Genomic DNA, 21,056 nt, shown 5'->3' with positions numbered 1-21,056 from the left:
GCCAATTTTGTAAACACATCTATATTTTTAAGGTTCTTGTACATATTTGACCTGAAGGTGAATTATTCTAGCCCTGAAAAGAGCAATTATTAATGTCCACGTAGTATACATTAAAAAACAATTCTTCCAAAACTGAACAGTGAGAAGCTGTATTATTCTCCTTAACCTCACCTTGTAGGTGATCAATCAAACAGGTGCATTCTGAGCTCTTTTTCCTCACATTACCAAAAGGTTATTTGGGGAAAACCAAATGCAGCTTTACAATTCCTTTAACCTTTGTATTTGGGAACCCATATCCAGCTATTGTATTAAACTTCAAGAGAAATTTTTAAGGACAACAAAATATTACAGAGAATGACATTTTCCTTTGGTAGGAAGGGTCCACTAATTATTTTTCATTATTCACTTTCATTTTCTGAACTTGTAATGGAAGTATTTCATAGCGACATTCCTGCTTTGTGTGTCAGGTAAACTTCAACACATTACTTTACATTTTAGTTTCCCCTTAGAAGAACCGTTATGATGATTTTTTCAGAATTGTGACTCTTTCAATGATGTCACCAGATTGATGTAATTCAGAACCCAACATTTTATTGTTTATCTTTGGGTCATTAGGTCTCAAATGAAAATCATTCAAATCAAAACTGGTAGAGAAATGGCTGTACCTTCCCGTGGTAAATGTATTCATTTGGGAACAATACAGATTAAAGCATCCAGATGATGGATGTTTCAGGTAAAGTGTTTTTACAGGAAATTCTGAAAAACCTGTTTCCAGATGTGTCTCTTGTCAGGTTCATGCTGCGTTGGCTTAAACTTGTAAAACGTGTGTACTTTTTTTGTGTACAAGTGGTCCCTTTGGTCGCTGACAGTAGGGAGGCTGGGACTGGATGAGCTAGGTAACCTGAATTCCCCACTTTCCCCTCTTCATGTACATTGGTGGGTCAAGGTTGTATTGCCACTGCTTGTACTGTACTTGTTCATTGGCTATCTAAAGGAGGACTGTCAGTGAGCATTAAAAAGATCACCAAAATCTTCAAAATAGGGGATTAGAGGGGAGGAAAAAGCCCCAGCAGGACAACAGTTTAATGAAAGCCACAAAAATAAGTTAATGTATGGTCTGGTGCTATTTGTCACTTAGAATAATTGAACACAAACTGTTAACTTTGTGGACACACAAGTAGGTTTTGTACCTCCTTTTGCTTCCATTCTCCTCTTCTGGGAATAGACTGAAATATTTTTTCCAGCATAGCACTGAATGCCTCATTGAGTTTCTGTAATGAAAAAAGACAAGAAAAAGACTGCTTTCAAGTTAACTTCAAGATGTTATACAACGTGAAGAGAAGAGTAGCAAAGCAAGTATGATCACCCGCTGAAGGAAACTTAACTGGAGGAGACTTGAAGAACTGAATGGAAAACCTGAATGGAAAACCTGTGAATCGGGGGGAAAATGTGTGAATTGAAGCACTGACCCTTGGAATTGCATTTGCTGCACCTGACTTGACGTATGATTTCTTTTCACTACGTTTCCTACTGAAACTTTGCTGTAACGTACAATGGCTGGTGGTTGGAGGATGGGGGGTGTGAGTATGAGAGAGGGACAGAAATTCTTAAACTACATAAATGCTGGTCTAGTAATTGTGTTGTATTGGATCTTTGCTTCTGTCAGATGGCATATGTGAATATTTGACCAGTGGCTTTTAAGAGAAAGACGTTCTGTAGACCATGGTGCTAGTCTGGATTTACTGCAGGAGTAAGGATTGGGTTTAGAAGTGTACCCATATAGTATTGCTGCCTGATCTTGTACATCAATAAGGGTTGGATAGACTCTAGTGCTATTTTTATCTGTCTCCCAGCATCATGATAGAATACCACACAGATGTAATGAATTTATCCTCACAACATCTTTGGGAGATAAGCCTTTTACACATGAACAACTGAAGCACCAAGAAGTAAAGTGGCTTGCCCATCGGGAGTCTGTGGCAGCACTGGGGAAAGACATTGGATCTCCTGAATCTCAGCTCAATGTCTGAACCAAAAGGGCATCCTCCCTTCCCTTTCCTAACCATCCTTCTCTAGTCTTTCAGTCTAATCGCATTTGGATTGCTTTTGTAGTCATAACTTAACTCTTTTCTCTCACCTACTGTGAACACTTGTACGTACTAAGAACAGGAGAAGCAAATAGAAAGCATAATGAATGAAGGTGGTTAGCATTTTGTTTGAGTATGTTCCATGAGGTGTTTTCTAGGTTGAGACCGAGGACAGTATGAGCAACTGTATCTTATTGATGTACTAAGTGCCTGCTGTGGCTGCTTGTAATTTATATTGAAATTATGGTGCAACTCTAGTTCCACTGCTGGTTTTGATCATCCATTGTGTTTCTGGCTAGACTGATGGATGCCAGTGGTAAACTGGCTTTCTTGTTAAGAGGACTAGTTGAGCCTTGCAAAATATTACTTGCCCAGAGTGAGTAATTGTTTTTGATGGACAAGTAAAGTATTGTCAGTCGTCATCATCGTAGTAAAGGGCAGGCAAACAATTGTGTGTCTGGTTGATACATTTTCAGGGCAGTTTTTTGAGGTTAAATTAGTTGTATCCTAGGAAAAGGCCCGAGTCTCTTCATTTCTGGTTATAATCAGCAGAGAAATAGTCATTTACAGGCATTATGCGCTAGATATTTGTTAAATACACCTAAATAAGTGAGGTAATATGGAGCTTTGAAACAATCACTCATGCAAGGCAAAGATGCTTACAAAACTTTTGTTTGTTTCTTAGTAGATTTATTCTACTGAATGGAATGTCCAGCTCTGATAGGTTCCCAGTTCTTTTTCCGGGCAAAAAGGAAGTTTATAATTCCAGTCATTCTCAGAACAGCAGAAAATCAGGTGGTTTTCTTGACTCCCAAGTATTTTTCAGTTGGGATTCTGCTTCTCCTTGTGTAAAGGCATAGTCAGAAGGGTTGAAAGCTTGCAATTGTTGTTACTTGATTTTTAAAAGTCTTTGGTCTTAATTCAGCTCTGTGTTGCTCCAGTTTTACATTGCTGTAGCTACATTGAACGCCCTACGTAGAAGGGATTCAGGCTGATTGCATGTGAAGTAGAACTCTTCTAGAAAGCAGGTCCTTTCCCTGGAAGTCTAATAATATTTAGATAATTTGTATTGTTTTATATTTTGAAAGCTATTTACAAATATAACTAACCCTAACGCTTTTGCTGGAGATATCTTTATTATTGATCTGTATTTTACAAATAGGATGAGACAGATGTTAATGGCCACATTTTCAAATATGGGTGTGTAAAATTAGTCACCTAACCCCAAATTCAGACATCTAAATAAAAGATGACTGATTTTCATGCATGATAAGCACCCACAACTGCCATTACTGAAGACAATGGAAGATGTGGGTGCTCAGCACCTCTGAAGATTCAGGCTGTCTGTCCTAAGTGTGATTTGCCCCAAGCCACAAGGTGATTTGGTGCCAGAGACAAGATTAAAACTGTGGGTTTCCTGGCTCCCACTTTCTGTGCACCTATCCTCTGCCTTTGAAAAGCAAAGTGCGCTATGAACTCTGTCCAAACCTGATCTATGATGAATTAATTGTAAATTATTTTCTCTCCCAGGATGCTTGCGTCATTTATGAATCAAAATTTGCTGTTTAGAGCTGAAATTTCCATTCTAGTTTTGCCATATTTTAAATTACAGTTACAGGACATCCAGTCTTCTGGCACAGTAATGTTTTTTGGGTCTTTCTGAAAGTTAAAAGAAAAACAATCAGATACGGGGGCAAAAGGGAAAAGTTCTTGCATGACTAAAGCTTTTTCTAATGTTTCAAGCTGGTTTCTGACGTCTCTTTTAATTGAACATTTTGTTTCCCTTTATTGGTTTTATTGTAATGTAGATTTTACTGGTAGTAGATTATAAAATGAGCATTATAAGAAAAGTAATTTATTTCTTATAATATTTTTCTAGTTTTTTTAATTACATTTATGAAAGATAGAGGTGAAAAAGACCTATTTTAGCTAGTCCTGCTCTGGCCAGTACGAGCTTATTCCATACATTGTTTTTTCTAATGCTTTGCTTGGTCTGGTTTTGAATAACTCTCATAGTTTAAACCAGAGGTTCTCAACCAGGGTATGTGTATCCCTGGAGGTACACAGAGGTCTTCTTCAGGATATGTCAGCATTTGCCTAGTGCTTCTTGTGCCCAAAGATCTGTACAAATGTTCATTAATCCTGTGATGAGGTAGGTCTGTATTATTAACCCTTGTTTTACAAGGGGACAAGCTCAAGCACGAAAGGGTGAAGGTGACAGAGTGAGAACCCAGGGATTCAGTCCTCCATCTCTTGCTCCACCTAATTATTAGGAACCACTCTTTCCAGTACTACAATAATACTACACTGGTGCCATCAGTAAGAACGCATCAAATGTAAACTCTGACCTGATGTGGGCTTGAGGATATTTTGCTGAAGTTAAAGATCCTTTAAATTAGAAGGTGAATTGGAGGAATGACAAATCCTGTGGTACATTGTATCTTTGCAGGACATGGCACCAAATTGTAGACTACAAATAGGCTATTACAGCTTTACAAGTGTGTATCAAAATATTAATGTATTGGGTTGGAACTGGATGAAGACAACTTAGATGAAGGATGACCTGAGTAACTGTACCAATGTGTCTTGGTAAAAGAGTGTAATGCTATCATGTGATCTCTGTATTAACTTAGTGGAATCAGGGTCGGCTCTGTTTTTTGCCATCCCAAGCACGTCAGTCAGGCGGCCTTCGGTGGTGGTTCTGCAGGTGATCTCCCGGTCCCGCACCTTTGGCCTACCTGCCGCTGAATTGCCGCTGAAGCTGCAGGACCGGCGGACCTCTTGCAGAAACGCTGCCAAAGGCTGCCTGACTGCCACCCTCACGGCGAACAGCACGCCCCCCCACCGCCCCCGTCTTGCCGCCCCAGGCACGCACTTGCTGCGCTGGTGCCTGGAGCCGCCCTGAGTGGAATATTTGTTTGCTCATCCATTAGCTAGTGGTACTAAGAGCCTGATGGTAAGATTTTGTATCTCCTGTTGAAGTCAGTGGGACCTGAAGTTCTTGAGCGCCTTCAAGAATTGGGCTATAAATGTAGCTAACAGATTCCCAATTTCATCAGCCTGATTAATCATGATCACAGTATATGGTGCTTGTATCTCTGCCAGTCTCTTGGGGTACAAAAGCAATTGTCCTTGTTTGATTTTTAAATTTAAAAATGTAGAGAAAATAAACCTGCCCCAAGGGAAATAATCAGATTGTGATGCCTACTAGTTGACAGCAATGGACTTAGTTTTGTTCAGAGGTGCCTAGAAGTATGTTTGCAAATGTCCATCCCACAAATGAGTTAATCAAGTTAAACATACAACACTCCCTAAGCTGCTTGAATTGTAGATACCTGATTGCTTGGACAGTGGGACTTGTCCTACCTCAGAGGTGAGCTTTTGACCTCCAGTGAAATGAAGTTCTGCCTTGGAACATGCTGATGATCTGATGTGTAAGAGACTTTGACATCAAGTGGTGGTATGATTTCCCTACGGCAGTTGAAGCCTGTTTCTGCAGGACAAGGATTAAATTGAATTTGTCACTGGTATGGCCCGTTTTTACTAAGGTAACGTAGGTTATGTGGTCAGAAAGGAAAAATAATAAAACTTCCAGTTCAAGAATGAGAAGTGAATTTCCTTTTTTTAAGCAGCCAGGTTTTTTCGGTATTCATATTATTTCAATTATATATGCCAGGCAATGAAGTACAATTTATTGATAATTGATTATTGCATGTAAAATGCTATATTTGTATTATTGTTCCTGCCATCTGCTACACTTAGTCCACATAGCAATATATCTTTTAGTTGATTCTCCTGCTGGATGCTTATACTTGACTTTTATATGGCTGCAAAGCAGTCTTAGAGTATGTCTATACTATCCGTTGGATCGGCGGGTAGTGTTCGATGTATAGGGGATCAATTTATCGCATCTCATCTAGACGTGATAAATTGATCTGCTTATCGACGCCCATACTCCACCTCAGCAGGAGGAGTAAGCGGAGTCGATGGGGGAGCCGTGGCAGTCGACTCACTGCCATGAGGACAGCCAGATAAGTCAAACTAAGATACTTCGACTTCAGCTATGCGAATAGCGTAGCTGAAGTTGCATATTTTAGTTTGAACTCCCCCACACACACACACACTCACTAGTGTAGCCCAGGCCTTAGAGTTTAAACATTGTAGGAGGTGAGGACCAATAATACTACAATCTACCAGTGCTGCTAAGATAATATTGCTCTTTAAAGTTGTTTAACGCACCCTAGTGCCACAGCAATGTTGGGGTATCTGCGCATGTGTGTGTTGGTGTTGACAGGCCCAAATCCTAGTCCCATTTAAAATCAATGGCAAAGCTTCCATGGACTTGAGAGAGACCATGGTTTTGCCCATAACCTGTAAAATGGACAATATTTATGCAAACCCAATTGAGTGTCACAGCTTTCTGTTTTGTAATTTTGTCCTGAAACTGCACATTTGTTTCACCCCCCCCCCTTTTTTTTTTAAATAAGTGCCTTGGGCAAATTGCAAGTTGACATCTTTTTCCATCTTTTGAAAGCCATTAACTATAGGAAGCATAAGCAGCATCACTCTTAAAATCCTTCATGAAAGGTAAGTGACAGGCCTGTTGGTTCTGTGCCTCTCTTTTGTTTTGTTTTCAACCCCTAGTTTTCTTTCTTAAAAATTAAAAAACAAACAAACCCAAAGGCTAAGCTGAAAGATGGAACAGAGTGTCTCGGAGAGAAAACCCACCATCATCCCGACTGCAGACTTCGATGTAATGGGTGCCTTAGACTGGAAAGACGGCATTGCTACCTTGCCAGGTAGCAACATACAAGTAAGAAACCAAGGAACAGGGTAAAGAAATGACCGTTAGTAATGCACTGAAGTTAGCACACGTTCTTTTCTTTGGTTAAAAAAAAAGACTTGCTTTAAAATAATTATCCCCTGTCAGCTGCTACTGTGACAAAACAGAGTTGGAGTCACCAAACAAGTAGTGAATTCCTAGTGAGATTTCTGGTAGCTTGTTGATTTTTTTTTGTTCCCCTCTTGACTCTTGTTCAGTTAAATCAGATTGTGTAAATATAGCTGCAAGGAGGTATTTAAGAACCTTCATTCATTGCTACTCAGACATTTAAGGCCTGAACTTGCCATTTCTCAGCTGTGTGGGTACATCTTATTCAGGTAAGAAATTCTGTTAAATTCAGCCCATAATGAACAAAGGCTATTCTCACAAGTGAATATTTGTAGAACTGTGCCCATTGGTTGCTTTAGTGTGTCTAATTATTTTCTCAGCTATTGACTATCTACACCGTTCTTATTGGTAGTGGCTATAGTGTAACTTACGTAAATCGCAGCTGAGATTTTAGAGGAGGTTGCTCACAAATGTGGTAGACAGAAAATGACCCCATCAGTTGATTGTGTTTTCCAAGTTACCGGACAGACTTATTTCAGTTGTACTTTTAAAATTAAATATTCAGACCACATTTTCATTGATTTTTTGGATGTCTAACGTGATACCCTGAGCCTATTTTTTTTTAAAGGTGCTGAACATTTACAGCTCCAACTGAAGTGAATTGGAGCAGTGGGAACTCAGAGCCTCTGAAAATCAGGCTCAACACGTCTCAAATTAGGTATCCATTCCAAAATCAGTGGCCTAACTGGAAAACATTGGTCTTTTTCTTTCACTTTTCCCCCTCCCCTTTTCTTTGAAAAATCTGCAACTCGGTCATTCAAAGCTTACTTCAGTCTATGTAGCAAATTCTTCCATGCTGTATCTCCACAGAAGTGAAAAGAATAAGAGCATGCATGACCCTGTGTGTCTGAAGTGTTTTGATCAACATATAGGACCTGAAATCAATGGGAATTATACTGACATAAAACCTGAATAATACAGAATCGAGTTCCTAGGAGTCCTGGGGTTTTGTTCAAACTGCAGTTTGGATAATTACTTTCTAATGGCTGACTTGTCTCCTGTATTCCCCTGTACTTTCATTTGGAGACATTATTCTTCACTTCCTAAAAGAGAACCTCTTGAGAAACATTGCTGTGTTCTCTTAAATAGCAGTTCTGCATTTTGATTCTGGAATAACAGTGTATGTAGTGTCTACAAAGCATGATGGGATTTATTCAGAACAATATAAATACAGGATTATCAAATACAACGATGAGGCCACAGTGACTGAGTGTGGTACAAATGTCCAGGGTGTTCATTATTAACTAGCCTCGCAGGTGTGCGTCTCAGTAGTGTGATCCAATAAAGGGGTTTTGTTTTGTTTTCACTGTCCAGTTCCCTTTTATTTTTTACCTCCTTTTTTTTCTCCCTCATGTATGTCAGAATTCTTGCATGTGGAGGGGAAAACAGCACAGTTACGTTTTTTGTAATTTCTACTTCTTTTGTCTCTTATTAAGGAGAATGTTTTTTAAAAATTTCATGTCACTTTAGAGTTAGTGAATATGCTGTACTGCCAGCTCTGCAGATTGAAATCCTCTATTTCACTAGAGAGCAGGTACAGTGCAGGCAATAGCAGAATCAGCCACTCCATATGCTAATGTGCCTTGTCCTTGATCAGAGGGAACCTCTAGGAGTGAGAGTAGAGTTCAACCCCATGGTTCATTCAGTCTTCAGAGACTTCTAGCAAACACACTAGTTGTAGTGGTGGTTTTTCTGATACGAGTGCTCGTCCGCTGGAAAGTGAACTGAGCCTCACCAACGCATGTGCTGTCAGGTGAGCCATCAGCTGGTAACAACCTTCTGTCACTACCGGGTTGGGCTGGATTCAGGTTGATGACTTTATATCTAAAAGGCTCTATATATCTCATTATCCTCAAGAAACTAGTCCCTTAATACAAGACTGCTTTAATATCCTTGCTTCCTTCAGTAGTTAGCTCTGCTGCTTAATGGGACATCAGAGCTCTGGTGAGGCTCCCCATTCTGACCTTTTGTTCACAGGACCAGTCTGTTACTATTATATGCGTTTCTGAGGAACCCTCAACTTGTCATATCTTCCATCCATTCCACTACTGTGCTTCCACCATTTCAAGAAGGAGGTAGTGCTCTCATTAAACTCATGTAAAGACTCCTAGAGAAAAGCCCATCAGAATCCCATGTATATAATTACCATTTGTTTGGGGTGGATTATCTTTGCTCTCAATTAAATAAAAATAATACTCTTGGTTACTTTGGGATTCAGGGGCAGAAATATGTTTCTTCTGGTGCAACATCTCTGAAGCTGTGAGGAATACGGGCTGCAGCTCAAATGAGTGGGGAGAGGGTTTTGGGGAGAGCTTTTATAAGCTGTGGGTGGAATTGAGTTAGTGATGTTGTAAACAGTAAGGGTGAAGGAGAGGAGGAAGACGATGCTTCTGTCAGTGGGCCTAAGATGTCAGGGCTAGTGATTTTGTGAACCTGGTTTGGTGCGGTGGAGATTGGTTATGATTTTTAAGGCGTTTTATGCAACCTATATGCTAGTGCAGGGATCAGCAACCTTTGGCACGAGACCCGCCAGAGTAAGCACACTGGCGGGCCGGGCCTGCTTGTTTACCTGCCACATCTGCAGGTTCAGCCGATCGTGGCTCCCACTGGCCACGGTTCCCCGCTCCAGGCCAATGGGGGCTGCGGGAAGCAGCACGGGACGAGGGAGCCGCGATTGGCCGAACCTGCGGATGCGACAGGTAAACAAACTGGCCCGGCCTACCAGGGGGCTTACCCTGGGCGGGCCACGGGCCAAAGGTTGCCAATCCCTGTGCTAGTGTGAATGAAAACTCTGCCACAGAGTCTGCTAGCATGAGTGACCTCTGGTAGTTTATTTCTCTTGTTGTTGGGTAGCCATCTCCATACTGCAGAGGATACTGAGATCGAGGAGCTGGCAGTTAGTTTTTGTTGTACAATTAATTCCAAGATCATAAGAAAGTCCTTCTTCCTTGTGGTGACCTTTGCATACACCCACTTGTAGACTGTGCTTACTGGCACTGTGCAGGAATCTGCTAGAAGAGCAGTGTCTGCTTGGACCAAGCAAGCACCCCGCTAGCAACGCAGATATTTGAAGCCCAGGTTGTAAGAATCCATGTGGTTCCCAGCTGCCTCAGCTCTTTCCTTTTCCATGGCTAGCTGTGAGTATAGACACTTTTGCTCTGTGTCTGGAAGGATTTTCTTGTTTGTTCTCTTTTTACCCAAATCTCCTGATAGCTTGTTATAGTTATTGATCGTGTAGATAGTTTAGACAGGTTTTAACCAGTGATACAGTTTGGATTTCCAGAATGACTCAATTTTGGTTGTGGGTTTGTATCCAATTCCGAGTTTAAAGGCCCAGAGAAATTGTTTAAGTACCATAGTATGCGTTGTTTTCTTCCAGCTTCCGAGAGTTATAAGCCCATACCTGTTGTTATCTGTTCCTCAGGGGGAGCTGATCCCTGGACTGTTGTTCTGCATGCCAGATCTTTATACCTTGAGCTTGAAAAGACAGTCTCCAGTCTGTCCTGAGGAGGCGGCCCTGTGAGCTAGACTCTCTGATCTTTCCTATTTGTTAGACTTCTACAAGTAGGATTTTGCAGAGGCCACCTTGAAGAAAGAAGTTACCACCCAGTAATTGTAGTTCTTCATTAATGTTGCCTCTGTATATTCCCACATTCCTCCCATCTTCCTGTGAAGTTCATTTGCCATAGGGCTCTTGAGTTTAGTTGAAGGATCTGATGGGATTGAGAACTGCATGGCCCCTTATAACTCTAACTTCAAATACTTAGTGCTGTGAAGGATCATGTGTGCAGTCCCTGCTGATGCTGCATTTATGGAAGGTTCCCAAAGCTCAAAGACATGGTAGGGGAGTGGAGAGGGGGAAGGCGGGGGGTTGGTTGTATGTGGGGAAGAGGCAGCTCATCCTACAGGTATGTGTGGTACTCTCCAAGAACTGCAGTTACTGGTAAGTAACCTCTTTCTTAATAGTCCCTACTTGCTAGAAGATTTTTAGGTGGGTTGCTACTGTTGTCTATTTATTCATCATAGGCTAATCCTGAAAACTCAGAACAGAGATTTTGGCTAAGTTGCTGATCTCTTTCAGAGGGCAGACAAATCGCTCCATTTGTTTCCTAGAAATGCTGTAGGTTTGAATTACATAAAGGGAAAAAATCTGAAGCACACAAGAATAAATGTAGCTTTTCTGTATTAACACTGAAGCAGATCAATAGGTTTTTTTATGAGACCACCACTGAACAGGCATTTCCTGGTAAAACAGGATTTTTTTGTGACATGGTGTTGTATGGAAAGCAGTTTCTCTTGCCAATGGCGCTTTTTGTCCTAGCTCTCTTACATATTGAATCTCATGCACTATCATTCCTCCTTTGAAGCCTGTCTGCTGCTGTTTAGTTTGCTTGTCTTCTTTAGCCACTTTCTTTCTTTTGTTACCTGCAGTTCCGTTTAAGTGAGTTTGGAACATTAGAAATCATTACTGAAGCAGAAGCCGTAAAAACTCTCTTGGCTCCAGCAATAAATGCCAGCATAGCCGGCCTTAACCTTGGTGCTTCCACTCTGGCTGCTACCAACACCCCTGCTGCCTCTGGTGCTGATTCTGCAGGTAAGCTTTGTGCACTGCCAAGGGACCAAATACACAGCTTGATAGTACGCTGGAACCCCATGTTTTAAGAAGCGCTTCCTGTAGCAATACAGTGCTTGCTTGCATGAGCTGTGTGGTGGTGGTTATTGTGGTGAATCACTGTATGTTTCTGAATATATATACCTATTTTGAATTAATTTAGTTCCTATATAATCATAATACTATTTAGTGCTTATCTAGCATCCTTCATCTGAAGATCTCAAAGCACTTTATAAAGGAGGGAAAGACACTGGGCTAGATCTTTGTCAAGCACCCACTCAAAGCATGGCTCAGTTGCAAGAGCCACCAAGAGTTCGTTCTTGCAGATGGGGATCACGGGTGTGCCTGGTGATTCCTTTGCCGTGGACACACACCTGATGTTGGGTTGGAGCAGGAGTGGATATCATAACACTGTGCCAGCCAGGAATTCTCTGTGTAGTTGGAATCCTCAGGTAGCCAGCTGAGCTGGCTTTGTGTTTGCTTGTGCTAATTCTGTCTTGGAAAGCAGGACAAGGATCTCGCCCATTATCTGTGCAGGATACTCACTCTGGAAACTTGTGCCTCTAGCATGAATCATGTGGAAACAACCCTTAGCTCTAAGAATTTTGGATCCCCGAGGCTACAATAATCCAACTCAAGGGAATTGCCTTAGTGAGCAAAAGGTACCTCAGGCACCAGGAACATGTCAGGCAGTTCCTTTCAGACCTGCTTCTCCCCCAGGAGCTGCTGCCAGCAATTCCAACCAATGCAGCTGCCATAGCTCTTTTGGGTCTAGGCTTGTGTCTTGTCCTCAGCCCCAGGTGGTGTGCATTGATCTTGCTAAATCCAGTAGCGGATCTTCCTTCGGCTCTTATTGTGTAGAGGCAGTATGAGACTTGGTCACCACATTGAGTTGCTTCCTGGTCATGCCTTGGGAGGCTGAAGGCTGAGGATTAGGGCTCCTGACACAAAGTCCTGTGGCAGGCCCTGCATCACAGGATCGTGTGTAAAATGTATCCCAGCTTGGTGCTTTGGAGCCCCTGGTGTATCAGCCTCCCTTGGTGCTAGGGCGCAGCTTTTGCACTAGCACCTTGGAGCAGTTCAGGGCATGTCACTGCCTTGAAGCACATAGGAGCAGCGTGGTTTGCAAGACATACTGTCTGCAGCACTGCAGGGAAACTCTGACATGTTCTTCTACCAGCACTTCTGGTAGCAAAATGCCTAGTAAGCTCAGGAGAGATGGAAGACCGTACATTCAGATATACCCATCCTGGCTTTATTGGGGGTGCCTCTCCTCCCTGTCACAGAGAGACTAGAAGGTGTTTTTCCATCAGGCTGAGAATCTGGCCTTGGATGATAACTCAGCACTAGGACAGCCTTGCTCCGCTTTAACCCAAGAACACTCCCCCTGACAGTGGGTCTTTCTACAGAGCAGAGCTCTGCAGGCATAGCCTTTCATATAAGTGTTCTTCCTTACCTGTCTTCACCATGTCTTGAATCGGGCAGACGGAAAGGGCTTAGGATGTAGTTAGTACAAATGGACTGTCTCTGCTGAACTCCAACGAAATCCATCTGACGTCTGTATTGGCCTATCTGAGGCATCAAATATAAACCATATTTTTCGGTCTTCCAGCAGGATATTACAAGCCTTGGTGAGTGAGCCTTAGCATCTGAGGCCACGTTTTAGCAAACTGTGTCAAAACAGCCAGTTGTGAGCCCAAAATATGCAGCTACGCTTATGTTAGGTATGGTAGATTGCACCCAGCTCACATGTATGCCCAAGTGCATAATTTGTGCACAAAATTACTTGGTTATAGATGAACAAAATGTGCATTACTTTGATGCTAAGTTTTGGAAATATGGACTTTGTGTTTTATAATGTGATATTAGATCAGGATTTAATTTACATTAGGAAGAACCTAAATCAGGGCAGGCTGTAAAATTGTTATACTGGGATCAACATGCTCATCATTTAAGTCAGTTTTGTTGTATTCAACTCGTGTGTTTTCCTTGAAGCATGCAGCCATTTATATAGAGAGATTTTCAGACACTTTTAATAGGATACCTATAATGAGGCTTTTCCAGGGCCTCTTAATAGAGGTTTTCAAGAAATATGAAAAATATATGTAAGTACTGACTTTTAAAACACATATGCATGTTACAAGCACCCCCCAAAAATTTAGTCACTTCTGACACAATTTCAAACAAAAGTTGCACTTGTCTTGAAGCTATAGGGGCACTTAAAAAAAGTCTTCTAATTGGACCCTGGTTAGAGCCTTGAGATTTCATTTTCTTTGATGCTTTTACAGAGGAGCATGAGTTTCCCTAATATTAAAATATCACAACTTCTTTAGATCTGAGTGGTTTGGACTTAAATGACAGAAAACACTCTCTTTAAATACCAGATCAGATCCTTTGAAGGGGATGTCAGGCTTAGTTAATGAAAGTTTATAAAGGGTGTTGGGAGAGCTCCTTGGATGAGACTGAGAGGTGATAAATTTAAAAACTTTACAGCTTTTTCTTTAGTCATTGTCCTCTTCTGCAGGGCCCAAAGACAACGTGCCTAGTTCTGACATCTCAGCCTGTGAAAACTGTGGGCAGATGGACTGCTTGGAGAATGGGAAGTTTTGTACTCGAACCTGCTCTCAGCAGCATAAAGACAAGTAAGAACCTCACAGCATTTTTCCATTTAATGAGAATTTTGCATCTGTGGAAAGTGTTGCAGTGACAGCAATAAATCAGCAGAGCAGGTATCAGCACAGCACTGGCAGCAGCAGTGCAAAGCCTACTGATCACTCTAGTCCTGTTCTGAAGGTACCATCTATAAATAAGAGAGTTCGCTCTCCAGGACCTCAGTCTTTGGTCTCTCTGCCAAGATTGCCAGCAAAGAAGTCAATTAGTGCCAACTGCTCGAGTCTGGCTGCATTGCCAGTCTGTGTGCTGTCCCTGCTCAGGAGATAAATGCAGGATTTAAGCCTCCCAGCCTGTCAGTCTGACATTTCCCATGAAGAAAGATGGTCCGTTGGTTAGGGCATTAGGCTGGGACTTGGGAGACCCAGGTCATCTCCCTGCTATGCTACAGATTTCCTGTGTGACCTAGAGCAAATCATTTAGTCCTTCTATGCCTCAGTGCTCCAGCTGTAAGACCGAGATAACAGCACTTTCCTACCTTACAGAGATGTTGTGAGGGTAAATACATTAAAGATTGTGAGGCGATCAGATACTGGGGTAACGGACATAAAATTCTGACAATTCTATTTTTATTTTTATAATTTATAATATACTTTTATTTTTATAATTTCAACAGGTAATATCAATGTTTATTTTTAAGCATTTTTTTAGATTTTTTTTATCTATTTAAATTTTCACAGTTCCGCAAAATTAGAGAGGGGTGTCAGATAATAATTTTATGACAGTAGATGCTGAGATTTAAAAAGTTAAAGCTTTGTAACTGTTAAAACACAGTCAACATCCTATATCAAAATAAATATAGTAAATATCGTTCAGGCAAACTCTAATAAGGTTTCAGGCATCATTTTTCTTACTTTGCCTAGCTGCAAATTTATATTATCATCAATGAAAAATCTTTTAGTTGATTTGTATGTGTACAGTGAAATCAGTATTTACACACATGTACTGATAAAAATCTAATCTTGCCATGCCTATATAAGTATCTAAGATAGATAGACAATCTGTCTCTTCCCACAAATATTAAATTCACTTCTTATTTGCCATCCAAGCCCCACACACAATCCATACACTACTTATGGAACAGGTGTATTCTAAATTGTGACTGTTTGCAGTGACTCTAAAAACATCGCAGCTGATTGCAGAAACAGAATAAGCAGCGGAAACCTTAATGTCAGCACTGGTTGCCAGGTTAATGAGGCTGACAGACCCCTCAAGCGACTCCGAAGGAAGAGGAAACTTCTTCTGGATTCTGAGGATGAGGACGAAAATGTAGATGATGATGAGGTAAACGAGATTGGCATGCACTTTTGTTTGAATGGAATTGTAACAAACGAGGTTACTTGTCAATACAAAGAAAATCAAATCAAAGGGTGTATTCTATGTACTCCAGTGGGCTCCGTGAATCTTTCAGACTTGAGTCTGACCTCATTACACCGGTATAAATCGGGAAAATCTCCATTGAACTCAATGGAGTTATGCTGGTGAAAAACCAACAAGAGGTCACAGTTCAGTTTTTAGACTACAATTTGTCCACACCTATAATTTACATGTCTAGTGCCAGAGGGGTACAGAGTTCTTTACAGTAGTAAAAATAAATCCACCTAAGAGTACAGCCACATTACAGAAAACTATACTATGAACATTTGAAACAGACAGTGGAACTTGAGTTCAGTGTTACACATGCATTAGATGTGCTATCTGCAAACCTTTCTATACATTAAAATATCCAGAGACTAATAGTGGGAAAACAAAAATATCCCAGCAGTGTTGAAAAAACTGTAGTGTGCCTGAAGTTACAGGTGAAATAAATCACTGATATTTTTTGATTGAGAAAATTGCATCTCTTTGCCACCAAATCCCTCAGTCTTTTCAAACTTAGGAATTGCACTGCATGGTTTTCTTCTTGTCCTTCAAAACACTGCAAAACAGTTTCTGAGGCATGACTTGTCTGTTATGAAAGCACTTTCACCAGAGCATGAAAAGGTTGATGCACCCATCCTCTGAATGTTTGTGACCTCTGCTTGCTGTTCAAGTATATACTCATGTATACCTTGTTGATCAAGGGAAAGAAGCCGTTCACGAGATTAATGTTCGTAAAACTAGAACTCCCCTGTTTGAAAGGTCCATACTCTGCTACTTGATATGCAGGCTGCCATGTCAGAGTATTTTATTTGTATTCATGTATTTTGCTTGTTTTGTAACACTGAGCTCAGCTGGAGCAGTTACTGGTGAGCCAGCTGAAGTTTCTAATGGTGCATACAGTTTAATTTATCCCATAGTTCAGCTGTTATCTGAGGGATTGTATGCAAAATGTCAAAACTGCTTTCCTTCTTCCATCTCTCCCTTTCTCTTCCCCAGCCCCATTTAAAAAAAAAAACTTTTAAAGGGCATGGGACATATTTTGGCTCTGATTTTCAATTTTTGCCTTTCTTGCTTTTTGCTTCAAGAAGTGACAACCCTGGGTGAACTAACATGATGTCTGTTAGTCTATAAGGTGCCACAGGATTCTCTGCTGCTTTTACAGATCCAGACTAACACGGCTACCCCTCTGATACTTAACATGATGTTAGTATTTCTTTTTTGTAGTTTACAAGTTATCAAACATTATCTGTGATGTTTAAAGACAAAATACAGTTTCTAGAGGGGTCTTCGTGGCAGCAGTTACTTGGAACTTCTGTTTCCTTCAGTGGCTGGTGAATATCGTTTCTGTGTATCCACGCACTTGCATAGATGGACACAAATTTGTGTGAATCTAATGTGTAGCATAGTAATAAAGTTGCTTATTGCTACAAATCCTGCAGTGCAGACGATGAATCCAATCCACTACAATAGAGAGTTCAATCTTTACTATACCATGTGACTTATTTAAATGATCTTTGGTGGAAACAATTTGTAAAGCACTTTGTGATTCTTTAGGATAAAAGTAGCTGTATATGTAAGATCGTGTTATTACTGTAATGGATTCACAGGTTTAATTTAAGAAGGCTATTTCTATTAGTAATATGTTACATCTTTATCATACCTACATTGTGAAATGACCACTCGGGGGCAGGGAGACAACAATGTGGCTAAACTTTTTTTTTTTTTTTTTTTTAATCTGTGTCTAGGAGAAGAATAAATCAAATAATATGAAAAGTCGCAGATGTACTAAACCTCTAAAACAAGGTGAGCTGAGCTCATGCTCTCTTTCTCATTGTTTGCAAACTTTACCAGATGTTACAAAATGGATCATTGTAAACAGAAAAAACAAGGCCAGTGGAGCCCGTTCCACTTTCAGAGTAATAGTTACCTTTGTTAGGCACCTATTCCGCTTTTTGTACATCAACCTTCTGCAGTGTATCAGGTGGAATATTACGTTGTGTTTAGCACAGTATAAGAACCTCGAAAGAGTGGGCCTGATTCAAAGCCCAATGAAGTCAGTAGGAGTCTTTTCCCATTGATTTCAATGAGCTTTGGCTCACACCTGTGTGCAGCAAATTCTGAATAGAAGATGTAATGTAAATAAATAGGGAATTGTTTACAGATTTTGAAGGTGATGGGTTTGAGATTTATTATATACTTGAAGGGAGACAGTTATAGATAATTTGGGGTAATTTTTAATATCCATTTAAAATGTAACTTTTTCTTCTTTATTAGTGTGGTTCTACTAGCCTGAATCCAGACACCTGCTTTATGATCGTATTCACTATCCATGTACTAATATATTTGCTAAACAAAAGTTTTTGTTTGGTTTTTCATTTGATTCATTTTGAGTTTGTTTTCAGCTGCTACTTGCCTTTCCTATGCTGTTTTTAGTTTGAACCCCACCCTTATTCGTGCTTCAAGATATTGGGTGGAGAAATTCTTTTCCTCCTTTTGAAGTTCCCGTTCTAGCGCTGTCCCAGCTTCGCAGCACCAACACTCCAATGGCAACTTGCTAGCAGCCTGTGTGCCACAACTAATTGGCATATAATTTAACATAATTTTTTCTAATGAAAAATAGATACAGTCAAACTATTGCCTGGGGTTTGTATCTTCCTCAAGATGGATAGCTGCTTAGTGTAATTCACCAGCAATTAAAAGTGATGAGGATAGCAGTCACCAGACGTGTTTGGGCCCCAGACCGAGCTTTGAGCTCCTCCGAGGCTCTTGTTACCTGCTCTTTAAGCATTCAGGGAGGGCTGGGCTGGCATCTGGATCTGCTCCAGATGGTGGTAGTGCCTGTTCAGTGAGTGAGAAAGAAAGGGAGGAGATGGCTGCTCTCCATTCAGCATTCTGTCCTCCATGAGATAAATGTTCTCTCTTTCTGTTTTTCATTATTCAGTTGTTCCTGGAAAAAAGACGCTGTGGAACTGGGTTTCTTACTTGGAAGAGGAACGGATGCCAGCTGCTCCCCTAAAACTGTTCAAAGAGGTTGGCAGCCCCTTGGATGCTTATTCTGCTTTGATAATTCTAATGCAGCATTACCAAATTATTAACCCCTTGGTGCCAGAATTGGGGACTTCCCTGACACCACCAGTTGCAAGTAGTGCTCGGATTGCGATAAGCAGGTAGCATAAAAATATTGACTTCCAGCACCGTAAGTGGTATAAAAGAAAAAACCCACGCTATGCATCTTCTACGGAGGCTGTGTGTTGTGGTGGTTAGAGGGAAGGGGCTGATCAAGACTCCTGTGTTTTATTTCCAGCTGTACTGCTGACTTTTGCTGCATTGCAATAATAATATTTTGCCCTTAAAGCACTCTTCATTTGTAGATCTCACAGTCCTTTGCAAAAGGGAGCAAGCATTGCTTTCCCCACTGTCACTTTACAAATCGGAAAACTGAGATACAGAGGGGTGTTAAGTGGCTTTCCCAAGGACAGGCAGCGAGTCAGGAATAGAACTCAACAGCTACATATTGAACAAGTCAGGCAACCTCACTGCCTCAGTTTCCCTACCTGTAAAATGAATAAAGCTGGTCAGCAGTTTTTTGACTCAACATTTTTTCATTGAAAAATAGCAGTTAATCATAACAAACTTTTTGCGGGAAAGCGCTGATTTCAACAAATTTACAGTTCAAAAAAATGTGCAGGGATAAACAATTTTGAAGTTGTTGAAGCATTCCATTTTGACACTTAACAAATACAAAATTGCAGATTTTTGGTTCAGACAGACGTCTTTTAAAAGTTAGTTAATTCAGTTTGAATAAATAAATAAATACATAAAAAGCTGTCAAAATCAGAATGAAATGTTTTGCTTGACCTGAACAAAAAATACTTTTGGATTTTTGGTTTGTGAAAATTTTTGAGAATTTTGACTTTGTCCCAATTCAGGACAGGGAAAATTTTTGAAATCTCAAAAAACTTTGTGGGAAGGAAAACTGTTTCCCACACTAAAAACAAATCTAATAATGTACCTTCACTCATGGAAAGCCTGTCAGGCTCGATTATTTAATGCTTGTAAAACAATTTGAGATTCTCTGAAAAATAGTATAAAGGGGCAAAATATTATGACTGAAGTTAATTCAGGGCAGGAAGAGTTAATTCTCTAGATTTCCGATATGATTGGCTAATATTTGATTTGTTTTAAATCTCTTATTTTTCTTTTAAGGCAACAGTGGGACTTGGTGACATTTACCCACTCTTTATATAGTCCTTGCACTTGATCTTGGCCACAAATAATGTTCTAGTCTGCTTCAATTAGTTATGAGTAAATCAGCTATTAGCAGATCACTCAGTCGTGTTGGAGGCGGGCAGTTTAGTATCTTTTTATATGTCCTGCTCATGACTGGTGGTTGTGTGATGCTGATTTTAGCCTTACTAATTAAAACACTGTTAAAATTAATTGGATCCTTGAATCTTGGACTGCTATGGATTATCTTATTAAGAGGCAATCATTACAAGTGAGGGTAGAAGTAGCATCCAGTTGCTGTGTCTAAATCAGAGTACAGAGAACTTGGATATGATGAAACTTTATCTATAGGCCCCGACCCCGTAGGGTGCTGAGCTCCCACAAATCCCACCGACTTTGTTGGCAGTAGAGGGTACTCAGCAACTTTTAGGACTGAGACCACCATAAAGCGAAAGGAAAATCTTTTAAGGTTTACTGTATTGCAGTAAGCTGTTTGCAGTTCCAGTTATAGAGAACTTATTCTTTAGGCTTATCTATAGTTGAAAGTTAATTTGGATTGAGGTTGGATGTGAATTTAGAGTGCAAAAACTGTTCCCGAATAATTGCATGTGTGGACACTTTTTTTTTTCAAAGTGGATTAAGCTACCAGAACAGGGCACTCTTATTCGAGAATAGGAACATCCACACATGGAGTTATTCCAGAGCAGCTAGTCCTGAATGAATGTGCTCTGTTGGGATAATGACTGTAGTACGGACCCAATCCTGAAACAGGCAAAAGTCCCCAAAGGTTTTGCCTGTGGCAGGCCTTCTGGATTGGGCCCTATAAAGGGTCCTTTGTGTACAAATTAAACTTGCCTTAGAACATTTAAAAAGATTTGCTGGTACCTGCAGTTAATTAAAACAGACTTCCAAGTTAGTTCTTAAAAAAATCAGATACTTTGACAGTGAGTGTTTAGAATATCATATGCAGATATATTAGGGACACAGGGTGATGCGATTTTTGATCCATATAACTGTGCTTGACCATTGGACATCACTTCTCATTTTAGAAGGGATACAGATCAGGAAACAGTTGCAGGCACCTGCATCTGGTCATGGGAAACAATTCAAAATTATGCAAGGGTGACACTGAAGTGATTTCTAGTGA

At 40.5% G+C, this 21,056-nt stretch overlaps 1 protein-coding gene across 9 annotated transcripts in view; it reads left to right on the top strand.

The window, feature by feature from the left end:
• Positions 1-21,056, top strand: part of LOC116837910 (lethal(3)malignant brain tumor-like protein 4) — a 103,145-nt gene that overhangs the window by 33,716 nt on the left and 48,373 nt on the right. For 6 of the 9 annotated variants that reach the window (XR_012654871.1, XR_004376815.2, XR_004376816.2 and 3 more), the window contains exons 2-6: positions 11,470-11,632; positions 14,175-14,292; positions 15,433-15,604; positions 17,428-17,485; positions 18,624-18,712. Coding sequence is in view for 6 of the 9 variants with exons in the window: in XM_032802774.2 (XP_032658665.1) it covers positions 11,470-11,632; positions 14,175-14,292; positions 15,433-15,604; positions 17,428-17,485; positions 18,624-18,712 (600 nt within the window). In the remaining 3 variants the exon portion in view is untranslated. Of the gene's footprint in view, positions 1-415; positions 1,503-11,469; positions 11,633-14,174; positions 14,293-15,432; positions 15,605-17,427; positions 17,486-18,623; positions 18,713-21,056 lie in introns of those variants that run through there. The other 3 variants (XM_032802778.2, XM_032802776.2, XM_032802779.2) reach the window with 2 other exon arrangements.

Source organism: Chelonoidis abingdonii, chromosome 25 (genome assembly GCF_003597395.2).
Source record: "Chelonoidis abingdonii isolate Lonesome George chromosome 25, CheloAbing_2.0, whole genome shotgun sequence".
Lineage (NCBI taxonomy): Eukaryota > Metazoa > Chordata > Testudines > Testudinidae > Chelonoidis > Chelonoidis abingdonii.
This window is presented reverse-complemented; position numbering and strand designations above follow the sequence as displayed.